Source organism: Octopus bimaculoides, chromosome 2 (genome assembly GCF_046866305.1).
Source record: "Octopus bimaculoides isolate indiv1 chromosome 2, ASM4686630v1, whole genome shotgun sequence".
Classification (NCBI taxonomy): domain Eukaryota; kingdom Metazoa; phylum Mollusca; class Cephalopoda; order Octopoda; family Octopodidae; genus Octopus; species Octopus bimaculoides.
The window spans coordinates 127,137,754-127,157,268 of record NC_142929.1 but is presented as its reverse complement, the minus strand read 5'-3'; the positions used below and the strand labels follow the sequence as shown (position 1 = coordinate 127,157,268).

The 19,515-nt window shown below is 36.8% G+C and overlaps 1 protein-coding gene across 1 annotated transcript in view; it reads left to right on the top strand.

Annotated features, from left to right (window-relative positions):
• The window catches only part of LOC106871215 (thrombospondin-type laminin G domain and EAR repeat-containing protein), a 45,057-nt gene that overhangs the window by 13,668 nt on the left and 11,874 nt on the right, over positions 1-19,515 (top strand). The window contains exons 3-7 of the mRNA XM_089347653.1: positions 11,636-12,228; positions 12,931-13,036; positions 15,455-15,589; positions 16,630-16,922; positions 19,046-19,235. Of these exons, the coding sequence (XP_089203779.1) occupies positions 11,636-12,228; positions 12,931-13,036; positions 15,455-15,589; positions 16,630-16,922; positions 19,046-19,235 (1,317 nt within the window). The remainder of the gene's footprint in view (positions 1-11,635; positions 12,229-12,930; positions 13,037-15,454; positions 15,590-16,629; positions 16,923-19,045; positions 19,236-19,515) is intronic.

Here is a 19,515-nt window from a genome sequence, read left to right as displayed (position 1 = left end):
CGTTCTGTATTTTTCACAAACAATGTTACTCGTGTTACACGCATTTGGCTCAAATTTGCTACCTTAAATAGGCTGTTTAAACTCTAATTTGCTGAATCGCAAACCTATGGTTCATGACATTTGTGTGCTGTTACTACGAAATAAAAAACAATTTTGTGAGATGATACCCTATTGGAAAATTGAAGCATACAGGAGTTGGTATCGAAACGAATAAATAGATAATAATTTTCGACGACCCAAAGCCTTAGTCGTTTATTTTATAAAGTGATTTACTAGTTCATAAACTAATAAACCACTACACACATACACATACACACGCGCGCGCGCACACGCTCACAGTCACACACATACAAACACGCGTGCACACACACACATATACGTATGTAAGGCGACGAGGTGGTAGAAACGTTAGCACGCCGGGCGAAATGCTTAGCGGTATTTCGTCTGCCGCTACGTTCTGAGTTCAAATTCCGCTGAGGTCGACTTTGCCTTTCATCCTTTCGGGGTCGATTAAATAAGTACCAGTTACGCACTGGGGTCGATATAATCGACTTAATCCCTTTGTCTGTCCTTGTTTGTCCCCTCTGTGTGTAGCCCCGTGTGGGTAGTAAAGAAATAACATATACGTATATATACACGTATTGGTCATTATTAATCTTACCAACTGAGTAGAAAATATATCATTGAAGATGTATTATTAGACCAAAACGTCTGTTGTTTTCACCGATTTACTTTAACGATCAGATCTATCCAGTACGTATTCTTTATAGAGTTAAAATATTTCAATAAACAGATCTTATTGCAATTATCTCCCTTGATTATTGTGGTAAAATTTTAAGCACCTCTAGCTTTTTTTTTTTACTAATTATTTGGATAATCTCAGCTAATCGAAGTTATTCAACTCATATTTCATATTTGAGAACTTATACATTTGTGTATCTTTGTGAGTAACAAGCTCACTTTGCAACGACGTGGTCTCAGGGCCAGTTTCGCATTAAGGCAGCGTGGCCAAATGTTTTCTACAATAGCTTCGGATCAACCAATGATATGTGAATGAAATTTGATAGACTGAAATTGGTCGGAAACGGGCCGCGTGCATGTATGTGTATATCTACTCTTTTACTCTTTTACTTGTTTCAGTCATTTGACTGCGGCCATGCTGGAGCACCGCCTTTAGTCGAGCAAATCGACCCCAGGACTTATTCTTTGTAAGCTAGTACTTATTCTATCGGTCTTTTTTTCCAAACCGCTAAGTTACGGGGACGTAAACACACCAGCATCGGTTGTCAAGCGATGTTGGGGGGGGGGCAAACACAGACACAAACATGCACACATATATACATATACACATATACGACGGGCTTCTTTCAGTTTCCGTCTACCAAATCTACTCACAAGGCTTTGGTCGGCCCGAGGCTATAGTAGAAGACACTTGCCCAAGGTGCCACGCAGTGGGACTGAACCCGGAACCATGTGGTTGGTAAGCAAGCTACTTACCACACAGCCACTGGGCGGCGAGCTGGCAGAATTGTTAGCTCGATTTCGGGCCTTGTGCCTATAGCAGAAAGGATTATTATTATTAGTCAATTAATTAGCTAATTAACTGATTGCTCGACTAATCATTTGATTAATCAGTCAGTTAGTTGATTTGTCAGAATCTTATCCTCACCCTTCAAGATCTCATCACTGATATTCCTTCTTTGCTCTGGGTCTCTTACGACGTAGAGTTAGGTGAAGTGTGTTGTCAATTTCGTGTGACATGTACACTTGATGAAGTGTTTCCAGTAAATCTACACTGTCGGGGGTCGTTGTCATCAAATCAATCTTTCGCTCAAAGACGTCCTTTGAAGATCTGTAGATTGCATCACGCAGCAGAGACAAAGTGATTGATGTCCACAATTTTGACTGATGGCAAGACATCTATTTCCACTTGTTTATTATTCAGTTACGCTTGTACACCTCTCACCATGTTGCCATGTTGGAGCTAGACTTCTTGAGTCTTTCTTGCGTGACTTGATTAAAATTTTGCTTAAGAGAAAGAGAAGGTGGCAAGAAATATAGGTTAGGCAATATCTGTGTATTAGCTGACCTAATATACATAGTTTAAAACTTCGGTAACTCGCAACCAGAAATGAAGTATTCTACACCAGAAACAGAAAATATTTTTCAGGAGTAAAAAAAATACTTAATTTATGACTTATGAACACTATTATCAAGCATACTCAACCCCTTTCGACATCGTCTCACTCGTGTCTCGGTAGATATCAAAATATCATTTGTGAAGAAAGCACCCGGACCTCTGTCTAATTAATTAATGGTTAGCACATTTTTTTTTCACTTTTATATTTCTAAGCTACTTTGAAATTGAGATGGAACGAAGGAAAATTACATTTTTTAAAGATTCTTCCTAAGTATGAAACAGCTTAGTCTATTCTTTTGAACAAGGCTGCTGACAAATTGAAAACAAATGTGGATTATCATTTCCTCGAGGAAAAGAGAATATTTGACCAGTTTTCTTCACAGACAACAAAGTATTGTAAATGGTTGACGAATTTCACTTTTAAATGGTGGATTACATCGAATTGGTTACTTTTTCCTTCACACTTTTACCATTTCCCTGAAGTCCATAGACTCCCTTTCTTCCAAGAAATCCCAAGTAAAACATCGACACCTGGATACAGTATCTTCCTCATTGAGCGGGCTGAGGTGTCCTAAAACTAAGCTTAGGTGGTTCGATTAAGCTAGACATAGCTTCAGTCAATAATGACCAAAATCTAAGTTATAGCCAGTCTCGAACACTTCTACCAGTTAGTCTTTGAAAGGATCGACGTTTTGCCTACTATACGTACAAGTGTTTAGAACGCCTAGCTTTACGACATTTGCAAATTAGAAACTAATCTGTCATGATATCTGTATCATATAGAGTAAGCGAGAAAGTCATCTGGAAAAGAAAAAGTCACTGGTTTTTCCGTGTTTTAGAATAAAATGAAATTTTGGAGCCAACGAAAATTGCGTTCCTGAAACATTTTTAGATTTTGAACTTCACATATTTTTCCAGAGCTTTCTAGTGTTTTCAATAATGTGTGTGTGTGTGTGTGTGTGTGTGTGTGTGTGTGTGTGTCCGGTGACAAAATCTAAATAATAGTTTCAGTGATGTAACATTTTTTGTTAAGCCATTGATTCACTGGGCTACATTATAAAGTTCGCGTGAAAAGTTCCAATTACACACACAACTGTGTCCCTTCTTCATTATTAATAGTAACTGTTAAGAATGAGTATTATTAGGCAGGCACTATTAGGCAAGAGCCATTAGGCAGGACAAAAAATAGCAACACACATCCTTCCTCTCCCACACTCTCTCTCTCTCTCTCTCTCTCTCTATCTCTATCTCTCTCACTGTATGCAGGGATGGTGGGTTGCACCAAAGTAGTGATTAAGAGAGGAATGCTCTCGTCTTCTGTCCCAAATTCTTATATCAACTTGCATAAACCTTGATGCATTTCAATATGGTGATTGCACTATTCATATCATTTTCATGGACACCTCTTTGTTTCTCCAGTGTTTAACAAATTAAATATTTCTTTATACCCAAGGCGGCGAGCTGGCAGAGTCATTACCGCGCCGGAAAAATGTTATACGGAATTTTTTCCGACTTTACGTTCTTAGTTCAAATGCTACCGAGCTCAACTTTGCCTTTCGTCCTTTCTGGGTCGATAAAATAATTACCAGTTGATCAGTGGGGACAATATAATCGACTCACGCCCCACTCCTGAAATTTCTGGCCTTGTGTCAAAACGTGAAACCAATATTTCTTTATACGAGGTATATTCGTTCGTCTTACAACATAAAGTAGAAGAAAGAAAGTAGATACAATAGATAGGAGTGTTAAAGTTCCATTGATAGAACAATGAATGAAATTGCTTTTCATGAGGTAAAGACATTGTAATTAGAGAATATGAATCTAAGCTGTCCAGTCAAACAGACAAATCAGAAGAGTTTTGTGAAACTGTTGGTCTACAGATCGTTCTCGAATTTCTGTTCATTGGAGCATGGTTAATGGCCGGGGTGTTTAGAAAAAAACAAACAAACAAAAACAGATGTTCAGGTGAGATGATAGGTGTAGCTTACTTGAGAAGACTGAAATAATATCAAAGGAAATGTAATAAGCTATTGAAGCTTGGAAATGAAAGAACAGGACGGGAAAGGTGGAGAATTTAACAAATTATGACGAACTTGATAAAATTACCTGTAAAGTGAAGTAAATTATTGTGGCAGAAAGATATTCTTAGAGTAACTATAGATGCCTTTATATAGGAATCATTCTCTCTCTCTCTCTCTCTCTCTCTCTCTCTCTCTCTCTCTCTCTTTCTTTCTCTATTTATCTGTCTGTCTGTCTATTAGTCTGTGTTTCTCTTTCCCTGTCTCTTTCTCACTGTCCCCCTCTCTATATATATTTAGAGAGAGAGAGAGAGAGAAACAAAGAACGGGAGAAATAACTGTATATATATATATATATGTATATATATATATATATATATATATATATATATATATATATATATATCCCTATCTACCTACTTATCTGTCTATCTATTTACAATTTGATTGATTTACATGTATATCTGTACATCAACCAATGTGTGTATGAGTATGTCTATGTCTGTATGTGTGCGTGTATCTATGTGTGTACATGTGTAGAGTGTCTATGCGTGTGCATGCGTAGTATTGAAAAGTAATTGCTTTTATAATAAATTTCCCTTACAATTATATATTTAATATGTACTTAGACAGTGATTACATATTTACGCACAAACTTTTACTGCTTGATAGAAAAAAATTATACTTAGATTGTGGTTTCAATTCCAGGATCGAGTAGTGCGAAGTCGTCTTCAGCAAAACGCTTCAACTCACGTTGCCCTGCGATTCCTTCAAGACCTGGCGTATGGTACATCGTGCATCTGTTCAGGCTGCGTCAATTCTTGATGGAGGGGGTGAGCTAATATCCAACGCATACATTGGATCCTCATAAACAAATCATTTGTGCAGGTTTTTAAGCAAGAAATTACAGGACCGTATTTCTCGAATTACGAGAGACTACTGTCATATCATTTTATTTTAATAGTTATTACTCTTAAGGCGGTGAGCTGGTGGGAATCGTTAGCACGCCGGGCAACATTGGACTGTCTTTGCAACATTGGAGTGTATTTGTAACATTGGATTGTCTTCGCAACATTGGGCTGTCTCTGTAATATTCGACTGTCTTTGCAATGTTACAATGTTTGAACTGTCTTTGAACTGTCTTTGCAACATGAGACATTACTTGTTGATAGCATTTTGAAAATTAAAAAAATTATTTTTATAGGCATAGGAGTGGCTGTGTGGTAAATAGCTTGCTTACCAACCACATAGTACCGGGTTCAGTCCCACTGTGTGGCACCTTGGACAAGTGTCTTCTACTATAGCTTCGGGCCGACCAAAGCTTTGTGAGTGGTAGATGGAAACTGAAAGAAGCCCGTCGTATATGCGTGCGTGTGAGTGCGTGTGTGTGTGTATATATATATATATATTTGCGCGTCTGTGTTTGTCCCTCCACCATCCCTTGACAACCGATGTTGGCATGTCTACGTCCTTGTAACTTGGCGGTTCGGCAAAAGATACCTATAGAATAAGTACTAGTCTCACAAAGAATAAGTCCTAGGGTCGATTTGCTCGACTAAAGGCGGTGCTCCAGCATGGCCGCAATCAAATGACTGAAACAAATAAAAGAATAAAGGAATCTATTATTCATAGCTTGAGAAATACAGCAAAAGTTTTCATCAAAGAGAATTAGTATATCTAGTAACCCTCGACTATCGCGGATGTTACGTTCCAAAACCCCGCGACAGGTGAAAATCCATGAAGTAGTAACAGTAATGTACCGTATATATTTTTTTTATCATTTATATAAATTGTATAAATTTATTTTCTTATAAATGCAAAACAACATTACGGAAGAATCTACGTAAGCTTAAATAATAAACCGCGATAGGTGAACCGCGATAGGTGAACCGCGATATGGCGAGATATTACTGTATTGGAAAATATGCATAAAATATTCGAAGATAGAAATGTTTTGTAAGAATGTTCTTACAATATTTATACATTCTAGTACTGTTATATCTTTCGTTGCCTTTGTAGGAATGTTTGTGTATCGTTTCACTTGTATCTAATTACAAATGGGAACCAGTAAGGGAATTTCTACGTGGTTGCTTGATCTGTTAGAAGTAGCAGCCATATTCCTTTGGTTTTCTACCATCTTAAAAACTGTAATCATTGATATACCAAAAAAGACGGGATGGTCTTGTTGGAAAGCTTTTGGTTATAAACACAGTCAAGACTCACTCGGGATTAAATAACAACAAATGTGATGACGGACAAATTTCTTAACTGCCATATTGTTTTTAATTCAATAGCGAATTTAGTGTAATTCCTTAGCTTTCAGTTGTACATCATTATAGTAACTTAATATTGAACAGCTTTGCTTTGTTATTGTCTCTTGGTATATTTAATAGAAGTTAGTGTTGGGCATCCTGATACAATGAAGCGCATTGTTCAAGAAAATACACCGCAAAGACTGTATTTGTCAACTGTATTGTAGATATTCCTTTCAATAAATCTACTTGTCATTGTATGGCGAATGTTGTTTTTGTTGCCCATTCAAGATGGATTTTTTTCACCCAGTATATATACTCTATACACCAGCTTTAGAAGAAGGCGGCGAGCTGGCAGAATCGTTAGTACGCCGGGTGAAATGCTTAGCGGTATTTCGTCTGTCTTTACGTTCTTCGTTCAAATTTCTCTGAGGTCGACTTTGCCTTTCATCCTTTCTGGTCGATAAATTAAGTACCAGTTGCGTACTGGGGTCGATCTAATCGACTGCCCCATCCCACTCCCCAGAAATTTCGAGCCTTGTACCAAGAGTAGAAAAGAATATTTAGGGCGGCGAGTTGGCAGAACCGTTAGCACGCTACGTTCTGAGTTCAAATTCCGCCGAGGTCGACTTTGCCTTTCATCCTTTCGGGGTCGATAAATTAAGTACCAGTTACGCACTGGGGTCGATGTAATCGACTTAATCCGTTTGTCTGTCCTTGTTTGTCCCCTCTATGTTTAGCCCCTTGTGGGCAATAGAGCAATAAGAAACGTTAGCACGCTTAGCGGTATTTCGTCTACCGTTACGTTGTGAGTACAAATTCCGCCGAGGTCGACTTTGCCTGTCATCCTTTCGGGATTGATTAAATAAGTACCAGTTACGAAATTGGAAGGTTAGTTAATTCAATCAACCAAGTATTTAACTGGTTATATATGTTATCCACCCCGAAGGATGAAAAGTAAAGTTGACTTCGGTGGGATTTGAACTCAAAACGGAACAAATATCGCAAGGCATATTTCAAACACTCTAATGACTCTGCCAGCTTGCTACCTTATCCATCCTTTGTAACATGAACAATGGTTTCAAATTTTGGCACAAGGCCAGCAATTTTGGGACAGGGGGTTAGTTGATTACATCGACCCCAGTACTTCACTAGTATTTATTTTATCGACCCCGAAAGGATGAGAGGCAAAGTCAACCTTGACTGAATCCTTCTAACATTAATAATGGTTTCTAAAAAAGGCGCTGTTCGCAGAGGGGAGTATAAACCATCGGTATTTTTTTCACAGACTCACAGAAAGTTTTAACAACAAACTCGATCTTAGTGAGTTTTGAATTCAGAACATCATAGGATACATCTAAATAATGCAAGTTTTTTTTTGTTTTGTTGTTGCTTTTTTTAATCTGGTACTCTTCCATTCTACCTCATGCTTACAGTGTCTGCAACTCCTTGATTCTTAGGTCTGGTATTAATTTTGAAGAGGGATGAAAGATAATCACTTTATTGAAATTAAGCAGCTAATTAGTACAGCTTTTATTAAAGAGACATTCAGCACTTATAATTTATGTCAAATGTAAATTAACCATATTGAATGGCTGTTGTATATATATAATTATATATACATACTCTCGCAAAGGTTATCGGCTAATCGGGGTCCATACGCTGTATTCAAATATGATTCGAAAGATGAGTAAACGTCATTGTGTCAAAACGTTGCATCTCTTCAGAATTTGAAAATGATGGTAAATTTCTATTTTATTCTACATGTAGAATCCTGGTAAAATCAATGTATATAGAATATAGAATCCGATTACTAGTGATGTTATGTCTATGAGGATCTGTATGTTTACCTGTTTAAAATCATTTGCTATTTTACTCTCTTTGACTAAAGGTTAGATCAATGGAGTTTGTTTTATTTTGTCTCGTTCTAACAAACTCAATGTTTATAACGTTAATTGTGCGGTTCTTTTCTTCTTTTATTGGAGGTGAAGTATTTCCTTGTTTAATTTCAATAATCTTCTCTCCCAATCATTCCCCTTCACTCTCACATCATTTGCTCGCTTTCTATTACACATTTTTCTTTCCTTTTGAATTCACCTTCTCATTAATCATGACCACCATTACAGCTTCATGCGCTAATATTAAACTACTTCTTATTTTTATTTTCTTATAATTTTCCACCTGCATAAAACAACACTAATAATGAAACAAATAAACAGTAATTGTAACAAAGAACAACTATAACGAACTGGTGAATAAAGCCATCCGTAACCAACCATTGAAGCAACGAAGCCGAGAATAAAAGGAGTACGTTGAATGGCCTCGTATTTTTCAGTAAATCAATATGGTAGCTATTGTTATCTTCTATGAATTGTGACCTACAGCGACTTTATTTCTTCGGCACTGGCAGCTGACCATTGATGTTGCCCCTTTCAAATTCTACCGATGAAACCGGCAGATATGTGTGAGAAATTGAACTATCGTCTGCTTCACTTGGTATCTAAGTGCAATATTCATTAAACACAATTACTACGCGGTCGGCGAAGATAATTTAAGTTATTGTGATTAAATAGGCGGAAGACGACAACTTACCTTTATTCGATTTGCTTAAACGGCGAAGCATTCCTGTTTATACAAACACATTTATAAAATATATGGCACACATTCATGCATTCACATAAAGACATACACGGATACACACACAAACACATGAAGTGAAAAAGAGAGAAGAGAGAGAGAAGGAGGAGAGAGTGACAGAGAGAAAGAAAAAAATTAATTGGAAGCCAAAGAGTAGGGTAAGAAGAATGGCCACCCACAATCATTAGTATTCTAATTTAGAGTAGATATTTAAAACATATAATTTACTTTATTGTTAACCAGTAGTTCAGTCAGGGGCAACCTGCGGCCCGCGGACTTTCTGAATGGCACGCATAACGTAAAAGTACCTTGATTTTTTTTTACCAGTGCGGCCCACTTAATGACAAGTCATGTATCATGCGGCTCGCTTCTCGAAGAAGATTTCCATGTCTACTCTTGGTTAAAACTGGAGTCAACACTGAGCTCAAATCTATTCGAAGTCAACGTTTTCTTTTATCCTGAATTTACAGTTTGTTTGCTTCACTCAAGTTTATCGCTTTACACCAATGTCAGAAATCAATATCAGATTAGCAAGAACAGTAGGAACAAATATAAGCCTTCAACGAGTCGTCTGCGATCCAGTTTCTAATTAAAATTAGAATAATTTCACATCACGTAGGAATCAAATACTTCTTGGGTTGGATTGGATTGAGAGTATTCAGTCCACTGTGGGACGAAGGCCTCAGCATGTTCTCTCCACCAACCAGGGTCTGATGTGGAGACAATGAATTTGAGCTTGAGATCATACTGGTTTATTGAATCTACTCTGCCACATTGGCTCGACATGGCTTGGCACACAGATGCAGTTTTTATAGGGCTACCTAGGAGTAGAAATAATACATTTCTAAATCTCTCAGAGAGATTTATGCAGTAGCGATACGTTGAAGTAGTTGTATGCTGTCAACTTAATGTGACAGTCCCATGAAGGGAATAATACTACTGTTGTTTAGACCTAGGAAGATGCACCGCTTCCTGTCGGCCTTGACACATTTCCTGTGTCCTTATGTTTACAAGTGGGAGACAAGCACCTCCACCCAGCTAATATATATCTATATCTGAAGCAACCTTTCCTGTTTATGTCTTCTGAAGGATCACACAATTGTAAGAAGTTTTGAGAGACAACGGAGTGAATCCTCAGCCTCAACTCCGAACGGATTTATAAACCCTACTACGTGTATTAAGCACTTTTCCTCCTGACGTACATCCATTTATATCTACGTGTACATTCATCTACACATCTATATATGTATGATTGTTGAGTAAGCGTATAAACTATGGGTGTTTAAAATAGATATGCACACACATACACGCGTACGTAATTGTGTGATTGTTTGGATTGTGTACAGTTATTGATACACATATCTTCATTCCTATAGCGATTATAATCATAAAGCAACTTTTACGTATAAACGATAATGCTATTGATTCGGTTAAACATGACTAAATAGATTATTTAATTACAGGGTCTTTTGTAATGTTATTGCTTTGCTTTATTGTCTTATTTGATCGGTCATATTAGTTCTTTGTTGATATGATTATTATAATAGAGGAATTAGACAAAAGGAATTGATTATATAGAGAAATTGAGAAGTTGAGACACAGACGAATACTGATCTAATCTACTGAATTAAAACTTCGTGTGAAAATAAAAGTAAAGGAGAGACAGAATTTGAAGTTTAAAGTCTTAATGTTTTGAAGTTTAAAATGTCTGCGCGTAATAAGAAACTGAAATAAAATGATATAACAAAAAAAGAAAGAAGAAAAATGTAACTGATAGAATATTCAATGAAATTAAAGGCAGCAAGCTGGCAGAAACGTTAGCACACCGGGCGAAATGCTTAGCGGCATTGCGTCTGTCTTTATGTTCTGAGTTCAAATTCAGCCGAGGTCGACTTTGCCTTTTATCCTTTCGGGGTCGATAAATTAAGTACCAGTTACGCACTGGGATCGATGTAATCGACTTAATCCCTTTGTCTGTCCTTGTTTGTCCCTTCTATGTTTAGCTCCTTGTGGGAAATAAAGAAATAATAAACGTTAGTACGACGGGCGAAGTGCTTAGCGGTAATTCGTTCGTCATTATGTACTGAGTTCAAATTCCGCCGAGGTCGACTTTGCCTTTCATCTTTTCGGGGTCTATAAATTAAGTACCAATTGCGTACTGGAGTCGATCTGATCGACAGCCCCCCCCCCTCTCTCCCAAAATTTCGGGCCTTATGCCTAGAGTAGAAAAGAATATCTATCACCACTTACAAGAAGATGTTGTGTCAGAACACAGAATGACACATGCAATAGTTACCGTGAGGAAACCTCGTATATGGTTTTGTGGCGCATATGAGCATGTTTGCTTACATCGCTAGGGGGAGACAATCACCATCATCGACGCCGCCAGCACTACCATTTCCAAATGGTTACTTTTAAGTGGTGATAAATATTACTATTTGGTATTAAAACTGCTTCTATCACTATTAATCTGTGTCCAAATTTCATTTAAATTCAATAGAAAATTTCAATTTATAGTTTTTTCCCATCATTTCACTTTATGAGATATTCTGACGTAATCTTTCTTTCTGTTTGTTGTTTCGCTGTAGATCTTCACCCAGTTAATTTGCTTGCTTTAGCCATTGATGCCAGTAAGAATATCAGCTCAGGAATCCGACGTATATTTGATGTAGAAAGCCAAGTCGGGGCTTTTGTAATGACCCATATAGAAAACCCACCAAGTTTTAGTGCAAATCAAATTTTTACCAAATGTCCATATTTTCCCGAAGAATTCTCTTTCTTCTTTACCTTCAAATATGAACCCGATGGCAACATAAGAATTGGTAGTAACGGTGGTGGCAGTGCTAGTTGGGACATTCATGATAAAGACGACAAACGAGTTCAATGTATCTTTTCTCTAAGAAACAACAAAACTGGTGCTAATTTAATCTCTTTGGAAATTGCTAATCATTTTGTAATGTTCACCTATAACCGGACAAGAAAGAAATTTTTTGATGTTAAATTGATGCGTTCTCAATGGCATAGTGCCGGAGTAAGTGTGAGCCAAAACAATACACATTTGGTACTTGATTGCATCGACCAACAGAAACGACGCATCAAAAGAACTTTCCCAGCTTTGATGAAAATTACGGATGCTGTATTCCATCTGGGCGAATGTTCAAAGAAAACTACACCTTTTCAGGTAATTATATGTTTATATCTATATTCTTTGCTTTCCTCTCTCTCTCTCTCTCTCTCTCTCTCTCTCTCTCTCTCTCTCCTCTCTCTCTCTCTCTCTCTCGATACTTTCATAACTCAGCCCACCAAACTTCTCGTAAACAACGAAACAAAGCTATTAATCTATCACTCCTTTATACATTTATCTTTTACTTGTTTCAGTCATTGGACTGCGGCCATGCTGGGGCACCACTTTGAAGAGTTTGCTCTAACAAATTGACTTCAGTATTTATTTCTTAAGTCTGGTACTTATTCTATAGATCTCTTTTGCTGAACCACTAAGTTAAGGGGACGTAAGCAAACCGGGGCTCAAATACAAATATAAAGACATACAGATACACACATACATATGACGGGCTTACACACAGATTCCATTCACCAAATTCATTCACCAGGCATTGATCGGCCCAGGGCTAGAGTAGACGACACTTGTCAAAGATGCCGCGTAGTGTGACTGAACTCGAAACCTCATGGACGCAAAGCAAGCTTCTTAGCCACAGAGCCACGTCAGCAGATACATTTTAGAATTTAACATCTATTCATTTGAAGCAATGTCGGATACATCCCTTTCTCTCTATATATATGTGTGTTTGTATGTACGATTTTGTAGAATATCCTACTTTGTATGGAGTCGTATAGAATTGATATGCTTCCAACTTTGTTTCAGGGTCTTCTGAAAGAACTCCTATTTTTGCCTGGAACAGATGCCAGTAGTTTAGCTTGTCCACAGAATCGAATAACCGCTGGCAGTGACAATACATTGGTTTCTTCAGGTAAAATAAATGTCAATATTAATGATTCGAAAAAAAACTTGCTTTTCTTTTTCTTTATTCATTTAATTATGTAAAACTGTAATAAACACAGGCGTGGCTGTGTGGTAAAATGCTTCCTTTCAAACCGCATGGTTCCGGGCATGTATCTTCTACTAAAGTCTAGTGTCGACCAAAACCTTGTGAGTGGATTTGGTAGACGGAAACTGAAAGAAGTCCGTCGTGTGTATGTATGTACGCATGTATATATATATATATATATATATATATATATATATATATAGAGAGAGAGAGAGAGAGAGAGAGAGAGAGAGAGAGGGTGGGGTCGTTGTGTTTGTCTCCCACTGCCGCTTGACAACCGGTGTTGATCTGTTTATGTCTCCGTAACAAGCGGTTCTGCAAATGAGACAGATAGAGCAACTACCAGGCTTCACCAAAAAGTAATGGGGTTGATTCGTTCAACCAAAATTCTTGAAGGTGGTGCTTCAGCATGGCCGAAGTCTAATGGCTGAAACAAGATATAATACATAATCACGTGATTTTTACCCCTTTTAAAGAAGGAGTGTTCGGTCAGTGGATTCGTATTATTTCTTAATATAATAAAACTTTCGAATTTTGGCACAGGGCCTGCAGTTTTTGAGGGGAGAAGGAAGTCGATTACATCAATCCCAGTACTTGACTTATGTTATCGACCCCGAAAGAATGAAAGGCAAATTGAACCTCGGTGGAATTTGAACTCGGAATGTAAAGACGGGCGAAATACCGCTAACCGTTTTACTCAGTATGCTAACGGCTCTACCAACTCACCGTTTTTTTACATAATCCTACTCTTGACACAAGGCTTGAAGTTTGGCGTAGGATTAATCGATTACATCGATTCCAGTGCTCAACTTGTGCGTAATTCATCGACCCTGAAAGGATGAAGGGCGAAGTCGACTTCGCCATAATTTGAACCCAGAACGTAAAAAACAGATGAATTTCTTAATATAATAATATAAGCACATATATAAGCAGGGGAAATGTTAATATAGATCAAGAAGATAAAGGAGTACTAAGTACAGTCAAGCGATACTCGCGAGTGAATATCACTTGGAAAGGTGTACCAAGCATTCGATAATTGTTCTCAATGTCATGGTAGTTACGAACGGACATAGACACCATCTTGAGCCCCTTATTCTGCGACGGAACATCTAGGATATGACAGCAGGAGAAAGAGAGGTCTGCACCAGCACTAGGTTGGTAATTATTACAGTTGAGTAGACAAGAGAACAGCATAAAAAGAAATACTTTGTTCAAGGACACAACGAACTGCCTCGTCCTGGAATTGAACTCGGATTCTTGTGATCTTGAGTCTTCACTCAAACGTAGTAATTTTTACTACAATTAATATTAACCCTTATGTTACCATATATCTGCTGAAATACATAGTCTTTGTTTCATATAATTTTGAAATAATAAAGAATTTATTAAAATAACTTTGTCATTATTTATTTGAGCACGAAATTTTGATGGAAAATTTTAATCAACAGGGAGTGTGGATCGCTTTCAAAAGCTATCTTAAATTACAAGAGGTAATAGCATAGTTAAAGAGGGATGCGGTTGGAGTCCATTACGTAGGCGGTCCACTACGGACGACATTTTTTTAGGGTAGCTTTTTATATTTGTATTCTACTATGGCCTTCAAGCTTATATACCGTTCCGAGCGCAGAAACTTTAACTACACTACTGACAGGAAGTTCTTCTTCTTTTCTTAATCCTTTTTGTCCCTTGTGGAGCATAGGGCCTCAACAGTTATTTTCCACTTTTTGCGGTCATTGGCGTGTTTTTTGGCTGCTTCCTATGTCAGGCCGGTGGTCCTGGGCTCATACATGTTCAGATTAGACGAAGGAAATGGAGATGGATCGGACACACACTGCGGAAAGAACCCTCAAATGTGACACGACAATCACTTGACTGGAACCCGCAGGGGAAAAGGAAGCGAGGACGCCCGAAGCAGACATGGAAGTGGAGCATTTTGGACAGGAAGTTACTTTAAAAATAATAATGAAGATTTCAAACACACGCACGCATGCGCACAGACACACAGAGGTACACACACACACTAGCACGCACGCACACACATATGTGCGCGCACTCAATGGGAGAAGTATGGTCGAACGTGTCGATCTTAAAATATAGCTAGTACTTATTTTATCAGACTTAGAAGGATGTTAAAAAAAATAAACCTCAGTAAGTTTTGAGCACAGAGCATAAGGGATGTAACCAAATATAGCAAATACTTTCCTTTGACACTCTACTGATTACAATGGCTTACATTGGTACAAAGATTTTAGCATAAATAAAAGTAAAGGATGTCTCTACTTGAAAAACAGCGAGCTTTGGTTTGTTCTTTGAATCCTGCTATTTTCTTTTGACTAACAGGGATATGGAATAAACCTCAAAGGTTGGAAGACGGAAGCTGTACATGGAAAGATATGGGTAACGTGGCGTATGACTTACAGAAAAACCTTCTTAAGGTCTGTGTTAATGGAATATGGAAGGATACACCTAAGACTCGTAAGTAACTTTAAATATAGAAAAAGAACTTTTTAAATAATATAAGCTACCTATTTTGAACTATTTAGTTTAGTATTGTTTTGATAGGTACATTTTAAACATAATTTGGTTATGTCATAAAAGATCGCATATACATACATGCACAGACAAATTTATATACTGTACACTTACACACACCCACACATGCATACACACATACATCTTTTCCTTGAGGAAGGACTCTTAAGCTCTTCACATAGCTTAATAACGACTATCACCCAAGGGCCACCTGCAGACTTTCGGGAACATCCTCTATCTGTTTCCGTCGCCTCTTTCTCTATCGCCACAGGATTTAAGAAAGTGTGACGGTGTTGGTATCTTGGTTTGCTAAATAACCTGCATGATGACTATAATCGAATTTGTATTGATCTGGTGCAACAGGTTCCACGAGTCCAGTAGTTATCAGGATGCAGGATTTGTATGGTGTTACCTTGTCTTAGATGCGCATCTAATGAGCTGATGGGCTCCACATATCCTGGGTCCATTGGAGTGCCTGTGAGTGACATTCTTCCGATGGCAATTCCGTGACATGCTTATCAAATCATAGCTGGGACCCCAATAGGCGCTACTACTCCGAGTTAGAGTAGACCTAAGAACACAAGTGGCTAAGAAATGGTTCCACACTCCTCAAAAGCTCTTGAACTCTCAAATCAAGATCCCTCTAACGGATGCAGCCAGGACAAAGAGCAGAAGTAAGATCGTAACAAGCTACATAGACTGGCACCCTAAAATTAATAAAAAGAACAGCATACCTAGTTATGCAACCGATTGTTGACTCTAACACGGATTCCTTTTTCTTAGGATTGGTTTGTTAATGACGATACTTTAGCTAGTAAATTCACCTTCTGTTCGATTTCTAAACATCAGACGAGCCCATTAAGTTTAAAAAGAAAAATTGTTTTAAAATAGCATAGTTGTAAATATCAACGCTTTATTGCACAATGGATGTGGGTCATGTTATATTCTTGACAGCTTTAAAATTTGTTTCTTTTACACTTTAGGCAATTGTCGGTTGGATTACTTCGAATGGTACCAAGACATAAAGGTCGACGGTGGAGCTGTTGATGTTGAGGTGTTTACAATTCCTGGGGAAGGACTGTTTGCTGCTTTTGCTAGTAATTCACAGAACAACCACAAACAGAACAAGCATAATAGAAGCCAGAAACCCAAATTAGTTGCAGATCATAGTGGCTCTTCGGCGGTGTATAAATGGTCAAACGATAAGCTGATACTCTACCAGAAACTACCGACAGATGCTGCGCATTCTTTCAAGAGCTTTAAGATGGACAATCAGGTGAGAGTTGCCAGCTGCTTTTCACCTCATGCTTTGTTGTTTCTTTGATTATAATATATATATATATATATATATATATATATATATATATATATATATATATTTATATAAAAGGTTTAGATTTAGATTTAAAAATTGAATATGGTACTTATGTTTAGGCACCAGAATATAGTATGGTATGGTATTATATAAAAACCATTCCAAAAACTAGGTGATCAAAAAATTAAAATAAGCAACAAGGATTTTAAAGATGGTTGCAGTACGCACGTTTCATGCTACTCCATTTATTTAAGTAATGTGAGCATTACATTAAATGCAATATGTAGAGCAATCTTCAGCTGCACGAATATGCAGAAAAATTACAGTAGAATAGACATATTATAACTGTGGCAACATTTCAAATCCAAGTGGGAGGAAGAGTACATAAAAATCCATCTTGACATAGCCAAGTCTATCAGGCTAGTAATTGGTTCTAGGTAAAAATTCTAACTGTCTCTGATTTTATTGTCTCTTATCTAGTAGTAATAGTATAAGGGACAATCACTTCTAAGGAAAAGGAAGGTGTAAGCATTATGCATGGACATGGCTATAAAGGATATAAAGGTTTCTCTGGTCAGAGTGGTAACACTCTTATAGGTTGGGTTTTTTTTACTACTATCAAAATGTTGAGGAATTAAACCCTAAGTATATAGGTCAAACAGGGCTTTTTCTTTAGTCTGAATAGAGCATCAGTATTGTTTTACAGACATCAATATTAGTTTAAACAATATTTTAACAATATTTTAACAATAAGAGGTATGTTAATAACAATAAAATGAAATGAAAATGTCCTCCTTAAGAGATTTAACATTGAAATGAAGTTAGTTTATACAAAAATCAAGAAGTGATGTCAGTATTGAATTCAGAGGCTATAGATAAGGTGTAAGGTCTAAGGATATTAAGTATATTGGGTTCATGAAAACTATTTTGAATTATTTTTAAAATGATTTTAAAATTTTAGTTGATATATATAATAATACTATTTTGAAGACACATAAATTTAAGCTATATTTTTATAATGTGAAGAAAAAAAATTAGTATAGGATTTATATAATAAGGTTTGAGGAACAGAAAAAGAAAAATGATATTAGGAATTAACAAGGCCATCCAATACAGGAACATGATGATTGATTAAAAGTTTCATTAGTCATGAGTTTGTTTTAAGATTAACATGGGCTAATTAAAGAATATTAATTGAATAAGGATTAGATTAATTTTGGGCATAAGGATTAGATTTATTTAAGTTAAAAATTTTTAAAAACTTTAAAAAAACAAGACACTATCGCTGTAAGCCCTGGAATAATGTAATAAATAATAATGATTCTTTTAAAATCAAGCATTAAATAAGGTAAAAACTAATGAAAATTTCCAATTCTTATAAGCTATATAGGGTTAAGATACATATTGAGAAAACTAACAGCATTAGCAGAAGTGGTGTGAAAAAATATCTTCTATGGAGCAAAAGATGAAATCTTATTTATCACAAGTAGATTAAATGATAAGGTGAGAGATCAGGAATATATGTTATAAAGGTTCAATTTCCAATTTTAAATAAATGGAGTAGCATGAAACGTGCGTACTGCAACCATCTTTAAAATCCTTGTTGCTTATTTTGATATATATATATATATAAAGAAACATTGATTATAGAACAAACATTAAATTCGAGTCAATATGCTTTATTTAAAAGCAGCAGAAATAAAACAAAACTGTTCGATGAACGGGAACGTGAAACTCTGAGTAACAGCTTTTTGTTATATTTCTGCTGCTTTTAAATAAAGTATATATATATATGTGTGTGTGTGTGTGTGTGTGTGTGTTTGTGCGTGTGTGTGCGTGTGTGTGTGTATGTGTGTGTGTGTGTGTGTGTGTGTGTGTGTGTGTGTGTGTGTGTGTGTGTGTGTGTGTGTGTGTGTGTGTGTGTGTGTAAGCAGGCATTCATAATAACAATAACAACACCAACAACGTCAGCAACTATGATAACATAAACATGCATATGAAACGAAAAGAGATAGACAGGCTTATTTACATACATTCTTTTAAGATATGTAATGCTACATAATGTATTCACTTTTGTATTGCAGTTTTTCTTGGCTGTTGCCAATTATGGCGCCTCTATGAATGGTTCAGCAACAAGTTCTACAATATTTCGCTGGAGTGCCAAACGGAAAAAATTTAGAATATTCCAAATACTTCGGACTTGGACCGCTACTGATATTGAATATTTCAATATTCGAGGAAAGAAATTTATAGCTGTGGCGAATTATGCCAAAGGTTGGTTCACTATCAAGTATTTGTTTACGTAGGAACCTGCATACCTAAGATTATACATGTAACACTATATATAATATCATATGTGTGTGTGTGTGTGTGTGTGTGTGTGTGTGTGTGTGTGTGTGTGTGTGTGTGTGTGTGTGTGTTTGTGCGTGTGTGTGACACTGAAGGATGCCTACTATATATATATATATATATATATATATATATATATTACGATGTTTAATATGCTAGACCACTGGTTTTAATTGATTAATATCAATTTCTACCCTCATTAATA